The sequence below is a fragment of the Astatotilapia calliptera genome, chromosome 16, assembly GCF_900246225.1.
Source record: "Astatotilapia calliptera chromosome 16, fAstCal1.2, whole genome shotgun sequence".
NCBI lineage: Eukaryota > Metazoa > Chordata > Actinopteri > Cichliformes > Cichlidae > Astatotilapia > Astatotilapia calliptera.
Genome location: NC_039317.1, coordinates 10,037,506 through 10,057,625, shown reverse-complemented (window position 1 = coordinate 10,057,625; position 20,120 = coordinate 10,037,506). Strand labels below are relative to the sequence as shown.

The 20,120-nt window shown below is 41.0% G+C and overlaps 1 protein-coding gene across 4 annotated transcripts in view; it reads left to right on the top strand.

Annotated features, from left to right (window-relative positions):
• dgkg (diacylglycerol kinase, gamma) overlaps window positions 1-20,120 on the top strand; it is a 161,611-nt gene that overhangs the window by 77,474 nt on the left and 64,017 nt on the right. For all 4 annotated transcript variants that reach the window (XM_026145634.1, XM_026145635.1, XM_026145632.1 and 1 more), the window contains 3 exons: window positions 3,131-3,216; window positions 3,809-3,898; window positions 7,028-7,188. In XM_026145634.1, the coding sequence (XP_026001419.1) occupies window positions 3,131-3,216; window positions 3,809-3,898; window positions 7,028-7,188 (337 nt within the window). The remainder of the gene's footprint in view (window positions 1-3,130; window positions 3,217-3,808; window positions 3,899-7,027; window positions 7,189-20,120) is intronic.

The following is a 20,120-nucleotide window of genomic DNA, read 5'->3' as shown; positions in this document are numbered from 1 at the left end:
CAATTTCCCTAGCCTCTCATTGGGATTCAGCCCCAAACCTGTTTGTTTCTACTGAAATAATGAAATAAAAAAATAAGCTCTATGGGAAAAATGCACAGAGCCACTGTGACATCACAGTTAATGGAGTCCTGTTGTGAAGGCTTGAGATTAGTTGATTATAAGTTGCGAAGTAAATATATTGACTACAAGACCTGAAACTATGTCACTTGGATGCCAGCCGGAATAGGCTTCAGTCCCCCTCAAAAATATGAATTGGACAAGTGGTGTAGATGGATGGTTGGAAATAGATGAAGGGAAAACAGGGCCATTTGTCTATATATTACTATACAACCAGGCTTCTTTTTAGTAAATTGTTGTTTGTAGGTGTTTTTAAAAACAGCAGAGTGTAGTTATATTGTGGATTTGATATACTGACCCAGCTGTCATAGCTAATCCTTTTATCTTACTTCCCTTTATACAACCATATAAAAGTAGTGGTAAAACAGCTAACTGATCATCTGCAGAGGAATGGCTTATTTCAGTCAGGTTTCAGAGCTCATCACAGCACAGAAACAGCATTAATGAAGGTTACAAATGATCTTCTTATGGCCTTTGACAGTGGACTCATCTCTGTGCTTGTCCTGCTAGACCTTAGTGCAGCGTTCGATACTGTCGACCATAATATCCTAGTAGAGCGATTAGAACATGCTGTAGGTATTACAGGTACTGTGCTGCAGTGGTTTGTATCATATCTATCTAATAGACTCCAATTTGTTCATGTAAATGGAGAGTCCTCTTCACACACTGAGGTTAATTATGGAGTTCCACAGGGTTCAGTGCTAGGACCAATTCTGTTTACATTATACATGCTTCCCTTTGGCAGCATCATTAGAAGACATAGCATACATTTTCACTGCTATGCAGATGACACCCAGCTCTATCTGTCCATGAAGCCAGATAACACACAACAATTAGTTAAACTGCAGGAATGTCTTAAAGACATAAAGACCTGGATGGCCGCCAACTTTCTGCTTCTAAATTCAGATCAAACTAAGGTTATTGGATGGCATTACCTTGGCCTCCAGTAACACTGTGAGGAACCTTGGAGTCATTTTTGACCAGGATATGTCCTTCAACGCACATATTAAACAAATATGTAAAACTGCTTTCTTCCATTTGCACAATATCTCTAAAATTAGAAACATCCTGTCTCAGAGCGAGGCTGAAAAAAAGAGTTCATGCATTCATTACTTCTAGGCTGGGCTACTGTAATTCATTGTTATTAGGATGTCCTAAAATTTCCTGAAAAGCCTTCAGCTAATCCAAAATGCTGCTGCAAGAGTACTGACAGGGACTAGAAAGAGAGAGCAGATTTCTCCTGTATTGGCTTCTCTTTATTGTTCTTCTGTTAAATCCAGAATTGAATTTAAAGTTCTTCTCATTAAATACAAGGTCTTAAATAATCAGTCCCCATCTTATCTTAATGACCTTATAGTATCATATCACCCCGTTAGAGCACTTCACTCTCACACTGCAGGCTTACTTGTTGTTCCTAGAGTATTTAAAAGTAGAATGGGAGGCAGAGCTTTTTAGCTTTCATGCCCCTCTTCTGTGGAACCAGCTCCCAGTTTGGATTCAGCAGACAGACACGATCTCTACTTTTAAGATTAGGCTTAAAACCAGTAGCAGAAAATGGGTTTCTTCCCGTTAAAAGGGAGTTTTTCCCTCCGACTGTCACCAAAGCACTTGCTTACAAGGGGTGATAAGATTGTTAGGGCTTTCTCAGTTTTCTTTGTCTGTATGGTTTTTACCTTACAATATAAAGCACCTTGAGACAACCGTTGTTGTGATTTGGCACAAAATAAATGAACAGAACTTTTCACGGGATTCTTTGGCAATAAAATAAAGAACGTGACAATACTGTGGGGTAAGCATTTCATTGTCAATACTGCCTGTAAATAGTCAGGTGTTTCTTCTGTAACACTGCACAGCTGGAGAGTTTTCTATACTATTTGCAAAACATGTATCGTTGTATCTTTGACAAACTGGTCGGGGCATCTGGAGTTCACATATTAATGCATCTTATTATGAAGAATTTTGATCCTGATAAGGACCTGAATAAGGACAAAAGTGATATCACTCATATGTTATGGCTTCCCTAATATTTTGATCTCAGGTTAACTTGACATTTTGGACGGACAGCCCTTCCACCATAATCAGTGAAACACCAAAATAGTTCATATGTTTTGGAAAAATAGCGTTCACTCCTCCAGCAGAGTTTGGGAGACTTGAAAAATCATGTGGTGGCCCAAGACCTTACTGAGACACTATATGTCGATTTTTCTTTTAAGTTATCACCTGCTTGTATTATGTTCAAGTGAAAATGTAGAACTGGTTTAAAGGGTCTATGGGAGATCACTGTGCAGGACCAGGTGGTCACCGGGCAGCTGTCTCATGATAGAGAGAGATGAAAGCTTTTGTCGACACCTTTGTTCCAACACACATTAAAGGTCCCTTTGAAGGGCATGCACTCTGCGACCACTGCGTGACTGTGGTTTCCAGGGAAAGGAGTGAAGTAAGCACAGGTGGAGAGGGCGCACACTGATTACTCTTTCTCTCTCTACCTTCCTCTGTGTCCTCTCTGCCCAGGAGCGCCCCTGTTCATTAAACCATCACAAGCTTAGAAATCCCTGTCAGCTGCTGCAAAATGCAACTAATAAATTTGGCGTCACAGAATTCTTAGTACACACTGACATTAGGATTCAGGGACTCTGTGTATAAAAGTGTTCTACAAACAAAACACCTGTTTTCTGTATATGTGAAGATGTTTTCACACATGTACTGAACCCTTAAATGTTTCTGTAACGTCCCTGACAGAGGTACAGGTCAGAACACAAAGTCACTGGGATGTCTGATTGCTTTAAGATGTGAACAGTGCAGTCAGTGGTCCATGCCCGCTGGCTTGTGGTTGTCTTGTGTGCTGCCCCGTGAACTCTCTACCCAGGCAGCTCTCCCGTCTTAAACACATACCATTTCTAGTGCTGCAGACACTTCTGAAATTGATTATTTTCTGCTGTATGTGAGAATGGATAGCAGCACTAAAATGTCAGAAGATCATGTGTGATGATTCCTGGATCTATTGTCTTTCTAGGCTCAACTTTTTCCATGATGTCCCTGATTTCCGGGTTCTTGCTTGTGGAGGTGATGGCACAGTGGGCTGGATCCTCGACTGTATAGGTAATTAGATTCTAACTTATGAAAAAGTTAGAATCTAACTAATACTTTGCTTTGATAGGAGTTTATCTGCATTCTTAACCAGATTTTATTGTTTTAAAGGCAGCTGTAGGTCAGAACACATGTCGAAGCATCTTTGACCAATATACTGAACCCTGAGTGTATGTGAATGTTAGAATGTGCTTTAGCATAGATAAAAGCACCGTGTGAATGTGATTTGGTGGATGAAACATATTGTAGAGCACCAGTCCACATATATTTTCTGTTATTAATAAAAGTAAAGATGAAATGTGGCTGAAAGAGCAGAAAAATAAAGGTGAACATTAAATATTTTAGCTGAAAAATGAATTGTAAACATCTGTTTAAAGACCAGCTCTGAAGTTCCACAGTTCCTGCAATCATGCATAGTTTTTTCCACTGTGAGGAATTATTACTCTCTACTTTATGCTAGCTGAGTACAAATGTAGGTTTAGCAGTAATTTATCAGTAATAAATTCAGTCAGAATTCTAGTTCATATATTGTCATAAAAATCTGTTTCAAGAACATTTTCACATCCATAGCACGAGATCGAGCTGCTTGTCTGTGCCCTTGCAGATAAGGCCAACTTTGCCAGGCATCCTCCGGTGGCCATTCTTCCTTTGGGCACAGGGAATGACCTGGCTCGCTGCTTACGCTGGGGAGGAGGTGAGGAGCTCATTCCAGCATCTTTCTGTATTTTCTTTACATAGCTGCATAGGCATCTATAAAGCCTGCAAGAACTGATGCCATAGCTGATCTTTTTGGAAACTTTGTGGCAAAGAGAAACAAGCTGAAAACACTGATAAGATTTTGTGAGCCTGTTAGTTAATGGAGTTAATGTAGCACCATACTTATTCATAATCATTTGTGTTTGTGGTCACCTGATGAGTTTAAGTCCTCTTTAATTCAGTTTTTTTGGTGTTCACCAACTCTTCAGAGGAATATCTGTGTTTCTGCTTACTAAAGCTGCCTTCCACAGTCAAAAAAGACTTCTGATATCACTGGGAAAAAGCATCAATATTGGAGCTGTACAGCTAAGCAGTAAGGAGAAATTGGCTATAAAGAGGGAGCCACAGAGGACAACTTTCACTTTTTTTCTGCCTTTGTGAGTCTCTGTTCTGTCCCGATTAGTTTCACATTACCAAGTCCGCTGTCACTTTCTATAGCTACGCTTCAGCCTGATTGCCTGTTTGCTTTTCAGTGTTCTTTCCTAAAACTCTGCGTGTTTATACCAATCACTGTTGTCTCCCTCTGGTTGCTGAATTACTTTCTCCTGGACATTCCCGCCTGCTCTCTTTTGTTCTTCTCATATCAGCTTCATTTTTCACCTCTGTCTGCCTTACATGCCTCCTGTCTTCTGTATTTAGATACTCATTTTTGAATTGAACATAATAGAGCACGTTTAAACAGTTAATTTAAAGAATGACTCACTTCTCAAATACAAAAGGTAGCCATGTGTCTCTGCACATTTCTGGTAAATGAAAGATGGGAAGAGAAACAGGGGACTTTTATGTGTCAAATTAAAAACTTAATATGCAAATCACTTGCACACGCTGTAAGTCCTTTGCCAACCATTGATTTCTCGTAGTACTTGGGACCAGTAATTACACTGGCTGGTTATAACTGCTCGATTGTTGCTGCGAGGACCAGCAGAGCACTTGAAAGATATTTTGTCAATAAGCTGCCAGGTCTGGGTGGCTTTGGGCTGTTGAACTGATCATCAGAGATAAACTCTGAAATATTAGCTGCAGCCAATTAGCTTGATGATCATTTACCTGAGAGGGAAAATGAATCTAGTCTGATTTGTATGTGAAGGTGAGCAGCCAGTTTTGATTCATGGCTCTGCAGTCTGTTTTAGTCAGATGTTCATCAACTAACAAAAAAAATCTATCGAACAGCTTTCAGATGTATCACCACTCAATCTAATTCATGATCTCTAGAGCATGAATCCCAAAGATTTAGGCCTTGTTGAATTTTAGTTTAATTACTGGGTTTTTGTGGAATATCTTGACAATAATTTGAAGGATTGTCATAAAAGTTGGTAGAGATATTTGCCGAGCAAAGCTTTTCTCTTAACCCATGAGACATGACTGACTTGATCATTTACCATTTGGCAAGTACTGGAATAGAAACACATTATGCATTAATTCTTACACTGGTTGTATTTGTGAAAGTTAGTGCTAATAATAATGATAATGTGAAAGGAACTTACGTGAATTGCAGTGAAGATGAAACACAGGGCGAAAATGGAGGACATTGGTGAAAGATAAAGAAAATTTTACTTTAAAAATAACACATAATGCAGTGAACACATGAACACTTAATTTCCTCTATTGGTGTCAGTGGATTTTTGTAATCATTTACACAAATATCAGGATGTATTGTACGTGATTGTCTTTCATTATGTCAGGTAACTCAGCACTGACATACCATTAGTGTCTCTGGATGGTTTCATGAGTTACTCTTTGTAACGCTTTCGTTCAACCTTCAGGATAGACTGTAATAACTTCCCTTATGCCATTATCAGGGGAAAAAAATCCTTTTATCCAATACAGCCTGATTTTAATAAATACCAGCAAAACTATTGCATCAATCTTGGTTGCACTTTGTGCTTAAGGTTAATTTCCAAGTATTCATATATGCTAACAGTCAAGTACAGGCTTGCAGTCTTCTAAGGTTGTGCACAGATGGCATAATGACAAAAACATGTATCAATTTGTGCAGACGATGTGTGTATTTGTGTGTGTACCTGTGCAAACACCACAAAATGAATAAATAAATACAGCTAAAAAGTAGCTAATTGTTCATGTAAAAAGACAACTGTTCCCCGTGAATTTTCTTTTATTTCTCAAGAGTACAAATGTGAGAACATATGCATATGCAAAATACTCTCATATTTCACACACATGATTCTCCCAGTGTGATGGCACTCATTAAAGCCTCATGCCCTTGTGACACCTTTGGAACAAACATCTGCTTCTTATTACTATGCCTGGCTGTTAAAGCAGGCTGTCAGCTATGGAGCAAATCCAGAGGGCTTCCCGGAGGGCTGTCAGGTCTGGGCTTCATTCTGGGTTTGAAGCAAGGAGGGTAGTTTCTTTGGAAAGGCAGCTTAATCAGTTTCATTGTGTTCCATATTTTAGCTCGTATAGTGTAATTTGCCTGTTACATGTGGAGATTATGATTAAAAATGATGAAATATAGAGAACGACTTTTCTCTGCCAGATTTTGCTCACGCTATGCTTGACTGATTGATTGATTTTTTTTCATGTGATTCCTGATTGATTCCAAGTTTCTAGCTTTATACTGTTTAGCGGGATAAAAGTGGCTGCAGCTCAGGAGGTAGAGCTGGTTATCTGCTAATCAGAAGGTTGATGATTTGAACCCTGGTTGCTCCAGTCTGCACTATAAATATCCCCAAGTTGCTCTCTGATGCATCCATTGGAGTATAAATGCATCTGAATGTAAGATAGAAAGCACTTATTTAAGAAAAGCATAGAAAAAAGTGCTGGAGTAAAATGGTAAATATGGCATGTTGTATAAAGTGCTTTGAATGCTCCAGTAGAGTAGAAAAGCTCGATATAAGAACCAGGCCTCTTCCTGTTAAAAAGCGTTTTTTCCTCCCCGCTGCTAAGTGCTTGCTCATAGGTGGTTGTGTCATTATTGGGGTTTCTTTCTAATATTGTAGGTCTCTACTTTAACATATAATAAAGCACCTCCAGCCAACTGTTGTTGTGATTTGATATAAATAACACTGAATTGAAGTAAATTGAATTCTCTGGTTGTTCTCGGCAGGTTATGAGGGTGGTAGCTTGGTGAAGGTCCTTCGGGACATTGAGCATAGCACTGAGGTGGTGTTGGACCGCTGGAATATAGACATCATCCCTGACGACAAGGAGGAGAAGGGAGATCCTGTTCCCTACAGCATCGTCAACAACTACTTCTCTATTGGAGTGGTAAGTAAACTGAGAGAAAGATAACATTGCATGTTTTAAAGAGCCACATTATACTTTCTTCCTGTTTCTGTCATATGTCATTCTACTATGTCAGACAGTTGCCAACGTTTTAAAAAATAAGATGAACTTAATCTGTGTGAGCCAAAAGCTCAGATTTCAGAGTTACATTTTGTTTTCTTTCTTTCATTTGCCTGAGGTACAGCTGATGCATGCTGGGTTTTGGAGTGACCAGAAAAAACCACATTTGCATATTTGGACAAAATAGTGAAGAGCTAATCATCTAACAGTAGATAGTTTGGTAAAGCAACAGAACTGAAAGACAGACTCCTGTAAACATGTTTTTCAATGTTGTGAAGTTGAGCATTTCTACATGGAAATCTTTTTGCTTTTGGAACTGCAGTTTTAGAAAATCCAGTTTGGATTCATTTTTTAGCCAGTTGTGTCTTGTTTCTAAAATGACATGAGCAAAAACAGGCTTATTTTATACAGAAATAAAGGAATAAAGAAACAGTTTAAGATAAATACATTTCAGATTTAAAAAAATGTTACTTTATTGTATGCACAAAATACAGCTTTATTGCTGAGGACGGAAAAAGCAAAACCAAAACTGGGAAAATGACACGAACTATACTGGAAGCACTAAATACATGGAGAAATGCACACAACTATGAGGGAGACGCTGACATAAATACGCAGAAGGATAACGAGGGAAGTGAGGAAACACGGGGAATACAGCTGACACAAATTAACATGACGCCACAGGGGAAGCAAAACAAGATACGTGGAACACGGAAACACAAGACCTTCACAATAAAACAGGAAACTGGGGAACATGACAATGGCAGATTTAATTGGCAGATAATGTTTAAAAAAAAAATTCTACCAACCCTTAACCATAATTCAATAATCCTATAAACCTAATAACCAAATGCACTTTTAACTCTTATTAGAATGAGATTTTAACCACTACGGTGCAAAGTTTTTAGATACTGCGTTGATAAAGTACAAGAGATACAATCAGTGCTTTGTCAGTGTTTACTCAGCATTCAAGGACATCAATATTTGCATAGTATTTTTACTGACATATAGTGCACATATGTTTTGGGCAAAAACATTTTTGAAAATTAAAATACGAACATTTGTAACAAACAATTGACAAATTAGCCAATTCCAATGCAAAACTTTATCTGCCTGTTAAAAAAAAGAAGACAATCTTCTCACAAACTGGTGTTTGATTTTGAAACAGGAAAAAAGTGGGGAAACAAATGAAAAGACTAATATTTGAATAAAACCTGAAAGCAAGTAAATACTTTCTATGCTGCCTTATGGTAAACTTTGGTAATATTGATAAAGAACAACACTGGCTGATGATAAATACAGTCAGCTGGCATGGTGACACTGCCAGTATTAACCTGCAGGGCTGGACTGGGACAAAAAAATTGGGCATTTTTACTACAGACCGGCCCACCAGGTAGTAAAGCCATAAAGCCTTTGAATGAAAACAAATGCTGTTGTGACAGTGATGTACAGTCTTGTTGGTATATGTATGATTTCTATACATTTTACGTCAGATAAAAACTTTGGTTGTAAGATTTAGATAATTATTTAATAAAAACTAGGTATTTTAAATGAGAATAAGAAAGAAAAGTATTTCTTTGTGCCCACCTTTCCCTGTTAATGCCCTACCTGCCCCCTGGCAAAACTTTGCTAGACCCGCCCCTGCACAGTTACCAGCTGTCAGCTACATAAAAAAGGATCCTGGTGTTATTTGTCTCTCAGAAACAGTTCATAACTTCAACTCATTCATGTCACCTAAAAGGTAAACCTGTTTCTCCATCACCTGTTCAGCTCTGATGATTCAGTAAGGACATCTCCTGGTTTCATCTTCATGTTTCCCTCTCACCACATATCCAAACCGACATCATGACCAGCAGCTTTTACAGCTGTGGCTCCAGCAAACATCAGCTGATACTAGAAATTAATATTAAATAAATTCTAACAACAGCTGATCAAGCTTAAACGTGCTGCTGTTGTTTAGCGCGACATCTGCAGGTTTCCTCTTTCTGGCGCAAAGTGGGCGATAAACAAGAGAGAAAAGCCGATCAGCTGATCATTGATCAGTTTCATGATTGAAGTAGCAACAGGAGAGGGAGGGGGAGAGAATGAGAGAAGAAGAGGCAGCTGTGCAGCATAAAGACAGAATAAATCCAGCTTTGTGTCTTTTTTCCATTCTAGCTAAAGTCCGGGACAAACTGCGTCTCTTCTCAGCTCAATACGGAACGCGTAATATTTTCTCTGAATGAGGGACCATTCCATTTTTTAAGGAGCCGTTGGCAACTCTACTAACTAACCTTATGAATAAAATAAAGTTCACTATCAGTAACATCATAGCACCCACCCAGCTGTATAAAAACTCCGTCAAACTGGCTAGAACGCAGTATGAGTTATTGCAACTGACAGTAAAAAGTCAGCAACATGAAAATAAACTCCACCTAAACTTGGTTTATATCTGACCCAGATAGACTGCAGGTCATAACTTCTTACCTGAAGTTCAGTTCACCTGACACTCGGACTGGCGGCTGCTTCGGGTCTCTCCTCCTGCCTCCCCTTCCCTCATCCACCTGTTGCCTCTGTGGAAGCCCCGTCATAGCCACCACCAAACAACGGAGTTATTTCTACACATCGACCTGCATCTGGCCAATCCACCACCTCTCATTGTTCATGCCATTACAAAAAAAATAAAAAATAAGTCACTGGGGATATGCCCGGTATGCCCGATGGCCAGTCCAGCTATGTTAACCTGCAACCAAATTTGCAGCTCCATACAGCAATGTTACGACTTAGATTATATCTTATAACTCATAACTCTTATGTTAGCTCCCCACAGCAGCAAACTGTCTGAAATATTCCACAGCTGCAATAATTCTTTAAGTGTTATTTTTTTCCTTGGTATTCTAATTTCACCGAAGTTTACTAAACTCAACAAACTTGATATTACTTACCGGGACATTTATTCTGTTCTCATTTTCTTTCACCGAAAAATTGTTTCCTGCAGTGCCGTCTTTCGCGCTTGGCTCTCCTACCTTTGCTAACGTGATGCGCATAGCGCAGAAGCGATGCTGCATTCACTTACACTCGGATATCTGAGCGTCACCGTGAAAACATAATCGGACATTTGATATTTGATTGAATTTTATTGTTTTGCCTTTGGGGTGGCACCTGGGGTGGCCAGTCTGGTTTGGGGGGTGGCCTGTGCCCCCCCAGGCCACCCCGCTGGACACGCCATTGCACAGGAGTGGAGGAGAGGCAGACCAGAGGGAGCGAGGGAATGCGAAGGAGCACAAGGGAGAGAGAGAGAAACATGGATAAACATGGAATAAACCACAAGGAGGGGAAACAAGGCACAAGAACTCATACAAACACATAAACACAGACGCACAGAGGGCAAAGACACAAGGGGAAATTACTAAATGATCAAGGAACTAAACGGGGCCCATAAGAAACTCAAAACAGGATAACCTGGCACTATGGAAATAAACTTAAGACTAGCAAGGAGAACTTATACATAGATCATAATACAGGAAAACTCACAACGCTGGGTCAAATGACCATGACAGTTCATATTCCGTGATCTAATTCCATATAAGACAATATTTCATTTGTTTGGAATTTTGAATTCCAGTTCTTTGTATTGTGAAATAAAGTCCTTCAATTTTTCGAGTAGTTATTACAGTAAAAACATGATGAAAGAGATTATTTGATCTATGAGGACATGAGCAATTAGGAGATTCATCAGTGAATTTCTGCATCCTCTGGGCAAGAAACACGTTGCCAGGTACCAGTTGCTTAGCAACTTTTTTATCTTGTCCTCATGGAGATAATATGCGGGCCTCTGGGACATTTATACAGAGGTGACAAACAAGACCTTCATTAAGTAATCACAGGGCAGCACCACTCATTTAGCCTCAGTGTATTAAAATAATTGATGTGTCACCACCACAACTCTGTATATCTCCATAGCCGTCGTGATGTTATAAAGAAAACCTAAAGCAACCATTTTCACTCATTCTAATCTTACTAGTTACTATTAAAAAATAATAATATGAGGCTAGGGTGTAATCATTAACTCCATTCCTATCAGCTAATAGTCATGAGATTAGCAGTGCAGTGTATACGACTATAAATAAACCCAAGTGAGATAAGTGTACAGAGGGCATATGTAGACATTTGAGGAGGAGCACTGACAGGGAGCAGATACACCACAGTGATGTTATACAACTGAAATCCTACTGCTAGCTACATATTTATCAATATGGATGTGTGAGTGTAATACTGCACAGTGAAAGTGGCACACACATCTATACTTCTGTGGTTAGAGTTTGTAAAACTGCACTTTGACAAATCTACAAGTAACAACTCGTTTTATTCAAAAATGGGAGAAGAGGCAGTGACAGGATAGAGCCGTTTCCTTTGTGGCCTGAGTGACACCACGAGTGTCTCACACAGGGAGAGACAATAGTATTTGACAGGCCTGTCTTGGTGTGGTGACTGACGCTTTTTGGCAAATTTTGTCTCTCACATTTTCACATTCAGTAATTTGTGCATCTCTGTTTCACAGAGTTTTTACGTTCATTCATGAAGAATATTTCAACCTGCATGTTACATTGAAGCGCTGCATCAAGCTGCAGCTTATATTTCTTTTGACCTGATCTCCCATTGTTTAAGCCATCGTGGACAGTAGTTACTGCTGGCTGTGGCAGGTGCAATGCCGACACTTCTGACTGTCTCGTCATAGGTCAGAGCGTTCTCATTCCAGAGGTGGAAAAAAATGCTGATTTTTCAAAACTGCTTGTGTGTCTCAGTTACTTCCAAGGTGTCCTTTAGTGGCAATGTGTGTGAGAGAGCACAGCAACATTGTTACAGTACAGTTTTTCAGTCAGTCTCTTCACCTTTGCACTCATTAACAGTATAGACTGAATATAAAATATCCGGTATCCAATTAATCAAACGTTACAGTTTCAAAAGTCACCAAAACCAAAAGATAAGCTTCTTGGATGAACTATGTTTCACAACAATGGGCCATATATCTTGTCCGATCATTTAATTACGATGCTGTAAAAAATACTAGATCTGCAAACGCAGGCAAGTCAAAGCAGTGGGTTCAGTTCGATAACTCGAACTGAGGTCTAGCAGACAGCTGCCTGTGTCAGCACATCTAGTAGTCAGAGTGGCTATGCGCCTAACTTTAAGTCTCATCAGTATCCAAATGGATGAGTTATAAAATTTATAGCTGTTATGAAAGGGAGTTCATCAAGAAATAATGGACTATAAAGATTATTTTTTATTAAGTTGGACATTTTAACATGAGAGTCTATGGGGTTGACCTGCTTTTAGGGACACCCTCAAGTGTCAACTTGAGGAACTGCAGTTTGTGACTTTTAATTATTGACTTACTTTTTGCCTCTGACACTTGTTTTTTGTTTTGTTTTTATTTTAATTTCTAATCTCTTAAAAAAACATAAATAAATTCCACATTGAGCTATACATTTGTGACCAATGTCTAAAGCTGTAAATGGGACTGATTACATTAGGGCTGGGAGCGAAATGGTGAGTGAAAAATAACAACTCTTAACCTCTCATGGGATTTGTTGACAGTAATAAAGCTACAGGATAACTCCATGGTTATGCTCTAAAGGAAAGGTTATCTGTGCGAGTCTCTGACAACGCACCAGCATAGCACAGCCATTAAAATAAAGCAACAGATCGCTGTGCCTCCAGGAGCCATAGTGACAGATGGCTGAGTATCTGTGTGCACACGACACCTGAGCAAACCAAATCTGACTCACACCAATGATGCAGCCATTAGTAAGACCTTAAATCTGCTTTAACAACCATACAAGGTTTGCATTTCCTGCCATCTTATTGCAGACCTTTCTACTCAGGGTTGGGTTGCCATGGAGATGGGAGGCTGGCAAGGCCGAATCTGAAAGCTTTCACAGTCATCTGTCCTTTATCTCGCTGACTTAATTGTGGATGACATAGTGTGGAGCATGTGGCTGGCTCGGTCAAGGCACTTGGAGCTGTTGAGCAGAAGGTATAAGATGATTTTGTGATTTTAAATGACATAACACTTTATTTTGTACTGGTAGGAAATTTTTCAAGTTGCATAGTTCCACAGGAAATAGTTTTATAATTGAGAAAAAAACCACAAAGCTGTGTGTATCATAAGGATTGAATCAATTCAAACACTGCAGCTTTGACAGCAGCACCTTGCTGTTGCCGCATTGAGCAGTGAGCTCATTGTGGGGGCTGACAGTATTACATTAGGCAGAGAGGATCACAGTAAGAACATCAGTAAGAACAATAGCAGCTCCGTATATCTCTGCACTGTTGCATTTTACAGCTCCATCACTTACAGCACCTCTGTTTCTGTGTACATTTTAAAATCTGGACTTAATCAGTGAACGGAATTAATTGGCAGTTATTGAAATAATATATAATGCAACTGGTCATACATTTGTCCACTTGGCTGAAATTGAACTAAACTTGAAAGCATATTTACAACTTTGCCAAAACAATGCTAAAACTTGGTCAAAGTGAGAAAGGAAAAATCTTCTTCCATCTCTCCTGAAAGGACATGCAGAGAAAGAAGTTGTTGTATAATTGATTGAAAAAATACACTTCCTTTTCCAACCTTCTCAGATTTGCACCCACACCATTCACGCCGTGTGGTGTCCTTGCGTACCACTGGACCATCACAGCATGACGGTGTCGTTCTGTGTAGAAGTTCTTGTGGTGACCCCTTAGCTGACTTTGTGGGACTGCACTCTGCCAGTAATTAAAAAGCAAAAAACAAAACAGGCACAATACAAAAAAGAACAAAGAAGGGAAATAAAAACAGAGAAAAGCAGTTGAGAAAGTATGTTTAAAATAAAACAGGAAGTAAACTGACTGGGACACCAAGAATGAACTCACACAAATAAAACAAAACAAAACAGGGAAATAAAGATGGAGGGAACACAAGACGCACAGAAAAGGGAAAGAAAAAAAACAAAGGACGATAAATAAATAAGGTTTAATAACGGAAACTATAAATAATTACATTGTGATCACAGGTAAAAAAAAAAAAATATATATATATATATATATATATATATATATATATATATATATATATATATATATATATATATATATATACGGACAAAATGGTGGTGGCTAACCAACCGGACATAGTGGTGGTAGACAAACAGAAGAAGACGGCCGTAGTGATCGATGTAGCGGTTCCGAATGACAGCAATATCAGGAAGAAGGAACACGAGAAGCTGGAGAAATACCAAGGGCTCAGAGAAGAGCTCGAGAGGATGTGGAGGGTGAAGGTAACGGTGGTCCCAGTGGTAATCAGAGCACTAGGTGCGGTGACTCCCAAGCTAGGCGAGTGGCTCCAGCAGATCCCGGGAGCAACATCGGAGATCTCTGTCCAGAAGAGCGCAGTCCTGGGAACAGCTAAGATACTGCGCAGGACCCTCAAGCTCCCAGGCCTCTGGTAGAGGACCCGAGCTTGAAGGATAAACCGCCTGCAGGGGCGTGCTGGGTGTTTATATATATATATATATATATATGAGTAGTTGTTGTGTGACTGTTTAATCGTAACAATTTCATAACCAAAAAAAATAGTCAGTTTAACAGATTTACATTAGAATTCTTCCATATGTAAACATTAATTGGTAGATGGTTAAAATTAGATTGAATTGAAGTTTTTCTAATAGCCTGAAAAGATGACATTTCACCTTTCAATTTTAAGCCAGGTTTACATCTTCATAACGATTCTCACTGGTCATAAAAAAAAATCATGAATAAAAACAGAGGACTTAACCATCTCTGTACAGAGCCTGCATTGTACAACTTGCTAAAGTCCCTTCACTTGACCTGCAGCCTGGAAAGAATCTTGTGAAAAGAATTTGAGAGAAGGAAATCACACCATGTCAGCAGCCATTAAAGATGCCGCCTCGTGTTTCAATGAGGAAGCTGATCCCTCTGCAGTGTGTGCCCCTGTGTGGAAGCTGCTTTAGATAGGTGAACGGGTGTAGATGTGTATTTATGTGTCTGCACTTGAATGCACATAGCTGAGTGGTGTGCAGTGCAAGCTGATTCCAATAACAGTGTTACTGGCCAGTTCCTATTGCGTACCACAGTCCCTGACTGTGGGGGCGTAGAATATCACGAGCCTCTTCAGATGGAAATATAAGTCGCTGGCTGCTTTTTAACCAGGACAGTGAGGAACTACATTGGGGCAAATAATATGTTGTTCACTATAGACACCACTGTTGCTGTCTTGAATCCTCATGCATATCATCTTGCCATCTTGATCCAGAAAAAGCTTTTTCACTACAGAATTGCTCAGTCATATCACCAAATCTTGTTGCCTTTAGATAACATTTTTCCAGTTATTGATATTCAAACTACATTTTCTGAGAATTTATAAAACTTTTTGACAGAAAGTTCATGCTTGAGCTTGGAAACAGCTGACTCTTGGACAACCTCCTTGAGCTGAATAGTGAGTATGTTAAATAAAACAAAATAGACCACTACTCAGATTTTCCATATTATCATCTTGTCTGTTAAACCCCATTCCTGCAAGACTGCTCAAAGACGTCCTACCAATGATTACTGCTTTGATCTTAAATATGATCAGTGCATCTCTGTTAATGGGCTTTGAAGTACCTTTCGCCTTTCAGGTGACAGTAATTAAACTATTGCTTGAAAAGCCATCACTGACCAACCACAACACTAATAAAGGTAACAAATTCTCTTCTTATGGCCTCTGATAGTCGCCTCATTTCTATAATTGTCCTGTTAGACATCAGTGCAGCGTTCAATACCATTGACCACAATATTTTACTACAGAGATTAGAACACGCCGTAGGTATTAAAGGTGCTGCACTGCAGTAGTATGAATCATATCAATCATATCAGAAGAGTTCTGCAGGGTTCTATGTGAGGACCTTTTCTCTTTGCATAACATGTGTTTCCCAGTATTATTAAAAGGCACAGTATACATTATATATGCAGATGATACTCACCTTTACCTAGCCATCTCTCCATGACACTACCCAAAATACTGCATGCTGGAATGTCTCAAAAACAGGATGACTAATATAAATTATTCTAATAAAAACAGCTAAAAAAACAACCCTCAAAATCACACACACAAACTTTACACACACACACACACACACACGCATGCACGCACGCACACACACACACACACACACACACACACACACACACACACACACAAACAAAACAGAAATAAACAAAAAGGACAGGACCATAACCAAATAGAGGGCTTAAACAATAACTTTAACTAGAATTTAAAACATAAACCTATGGTTTAAAACTTAAGAGGATGACAGCTGATACATAAACTGACCTAATTTTTAAAAACTTTAATGATGTAATATGAACATAGGATCATGGCCAAGCTTGAAACCTGTATCCCCTGTAGTCGGTTACCAAGATTACGTGAAGTACCCTCAGAAGGTCTGCTAGATGATGTTAATGCAGCACTACGGACGATACCTACAACCACGATTACCGACACTAACAAGCTGATCTACAATACGGCAGCAGTGATCAGTGAGATGCTTGGCTACAAGTTGAACAGCCACAAGGGGCAGTACCCTCCATGGAGAAGGAGGCTAGAGGGCAAGATCAAAGTAGCACGGAGGGAGGTTAGCCAACTAACTGAGTTGCAGAAAGGTGCGACAAAGAAGGTGCATAAGAAATACATCAAGCTGTCCATACCTGAGGCCTTGGAAACTGCCAAGCAAAGACTCATAGCCTTGGCCAGCCGCTTGAGGAGGTACACCAGAGAGATAGAAGGCAGGAGAATAAACCAGCTGTTCTCCACAGAACCAGCAAAGGTGTACTCTCAGTGGCAAGGGAACAATAAGAGAACAGCACCACCAAGGCTGGAGACGGAGCAATACTGGAAGAGCATATGGGAGAAGGACGCAACCCATAACGGCAATGCTCAGTGGCTAGTGGATCTGAGGGCAGACCACAGCGACCTCCCTGAACAGGGTCCAGTAACCATCACAGTGGCAGATATCCAAGAAAGGGTCTCCAGTATGAAGAGTTGGACAGCACCAGGGCCCGACATGGTTCACGCCTACTGGCTAAAGAAGCTGACTGCACTCCACGAGCGTCTGGCAGCACAAATGAACCAGCTGCTAGTTAACGAGAGACACCCGGAATGGCTAACTGAAGGTCAGACGGTCCTGATCCCCAAGGACCCCAAGAAGGGACCGGTCCCCTCCAACTACCGACCAATAACCTGCCTCAGTACTACATGGAAGCTCCTGTCAGGCATCATATCGGCTAAGATGAACAGGCACATGGGTCAATACATGAGCGGGACACAGAAAGGGATTGGCAAGAATACCAGAGGCGCAAAACACCAGCTACTGGTAGACAGAACAGTCAGCCGAGACTGCAAGACCAGACTGACCAACCTGTGCACTGCCTGGATTGATTACAAGAAGGCCTATGACTCAATGCCCCACAGCTGGATACTGGAATGCTTAGAATTGTACAAGATCAATGGGACCCCAAGAGCCTTCATCAGGAACTCAATGGGGATGTGGCGTACAACACTAGAGGCCAACTCCAAGCCCATAGCACAAGTCACCATCAAGTGCGGGATCTACCAAGGAGATGCTCTGTCCCCACTGCTGTTCTGCATAGGCCTGAACCCCCTCAGTGAGATCATTAACAAGACTGGCTACGGATACCGGCTACGGATACCGACTACGGAACGAAGCAGTTGTCAGCCACCTCCTGTACATGGATGACATCAAGCTGTATGCCAAGAGTGAACGAGACATCGATTCATTGATCCACACTACCAGGCTATACAGCAATGACATTGGAATGTCATTCGGACTGGAGAAGTGTAGTCGGATGGTAACAAAGAGAGGGAAGGTAGTCAGAACTGAGGGGATTAAACTACCAGAAGGCAACATTGCAGACATAGAGGACAGTTACAAGTACCTGGGGATCCCGCAGGCGAATGGGAACCATGAAGAGGCCGCTAGAAAAGCTGCAACCACCAAGTACCTGCAGAGGGTCAGGCAAGTCCTGAGGAGTCAGCTGAATGGTAAGAACAAGATCCGGGCCATCAACACGTACGCCCTGCCCGTGATCAGGTACCCTGCTGGGATAATAAGTTGGCCAAAGGAGGAGATAGAAGCCACTGACATAAAGACAAGAAAGCTCCTGACCATGCATGGAGGGTTTCACCCCAAGTCCAGCACCCTGAGGCTGTATGCTAAGCGGAAGGAAGGAGGCCGGGGACTGGTGAGTGTCAGCACCACAGTCCAGGATGAGGCAGCAGACATCCACGAATACATCAGTAAGATGGCCCCAACTGACCGAGTGCTCAGTGAATACCTCAGGCAGCAGAAACCCAAGAAAGAGGAGGGAGACGAGGAACCATCATGGAAGGACAGGCCCCTGCACGGTATGTACCACCGGCAGATAGAGGAGGTGGCTGATATCCAGAAATCCTACCAGTGGCTGGACAAAGCTGGACTGAAAGACAGCACAGAGGCACTAATCATGGCAGCACAAGAACAAGCTCTGAGCACAAGATCCATAGAGGCTGGGGTCTATCACACCAGGCAAGACCCCAGGTGCAGGCTGTGTAAAGATGCCCCAGAGACAATCCAGCACATAACAGCAGGGTGTAAGATGCTAGCAGGCAAGGCATACATGGAACGCCATAACCAAGTGGCCGGCATAGTGTACAGGAACATCTGTGCCGAGTATAACCTGGAAGTCCCGAGGTCAAAATGGGAGATGCCCCCAAGGGTGGTGGAGAATGACCGAGCTAAGATCCTGTGGGACTTCCAGATACAGACGGACAAAATGGTGGTGGCTAACCAACCGGACATAGTGGTGGTAGACAAACAGAAGAAGACGGCCGTAGTGATCGATGTAGCGGTTCCAAATGACAGCAATATCAGGAAGAAGGAACACGAGAAGCTGGAGAAATACCAAGGGCTCAGAGAAGAGCTCGAGAGGATGTGGAGGGTGAAGGTAACGGTGGTCCCCGTGGTAATCGGAGCACTAGGTGCGGTGACTCCCAAGCTAGGCGAGTGGCTCCAGCAGATCCCGGGAATAACATCGGAGACCTCTGTCCAGAAGAGCGCAGTCCTGGGAACAGCTAAGATACTGCGCAGGACCCTCAAGCTCCCAGGCCTCTGGTAGAGGACCCGAGCTTGAAGGATAAACCGCCTGCAGGGGCGTGCTGGGTGTTTATATATATATATATATATATATATATATATATATATATATATATTAGGGGTGCAACGATACACAAAATTCACAGTTCGGTTCGATACTTTGCTGTCACGGTTCGATATTTTTTCGATACAAAGAAAAATGTTCATGCCTTTTTAATTTGTCATTTATTAAATTTTCACGGCACATTCCGCACCACATCTCTGTGCGTTCATCATTTGTTTGAAGCCAGCTCACCTCCTGCAACCACTTTTCCGAGAATACGCGCTTCTTTTGTGGTTCGGACTCCTTCTGACATTTCTTTGGAGGTGGAGGAACATCACAGTAATTGCTTAAAGGAGCTTCTTCGACATCTTTAAGAGTTCTAAACAAATGTCTGTCCTCCTGAAAATCTTATGTACGCAAACACGCGTTGCAACTTCTTATCTTTTTCGCATTTTTTATTTTGACAGCGAATGCGCACCTGCGGACCACTTATGTGCAGCCCTGGTTATTTAGCTCGTCATATTGCAGCCACAGAAATTCTTTTGTCCATGAAACCATAAAGCTGCACTTTCTTTTTGCCTTATAGTCTGATTTGTCATAACTTCTCCGTTTTGTGGTAAGCTTTTCTTTGGCTGTCG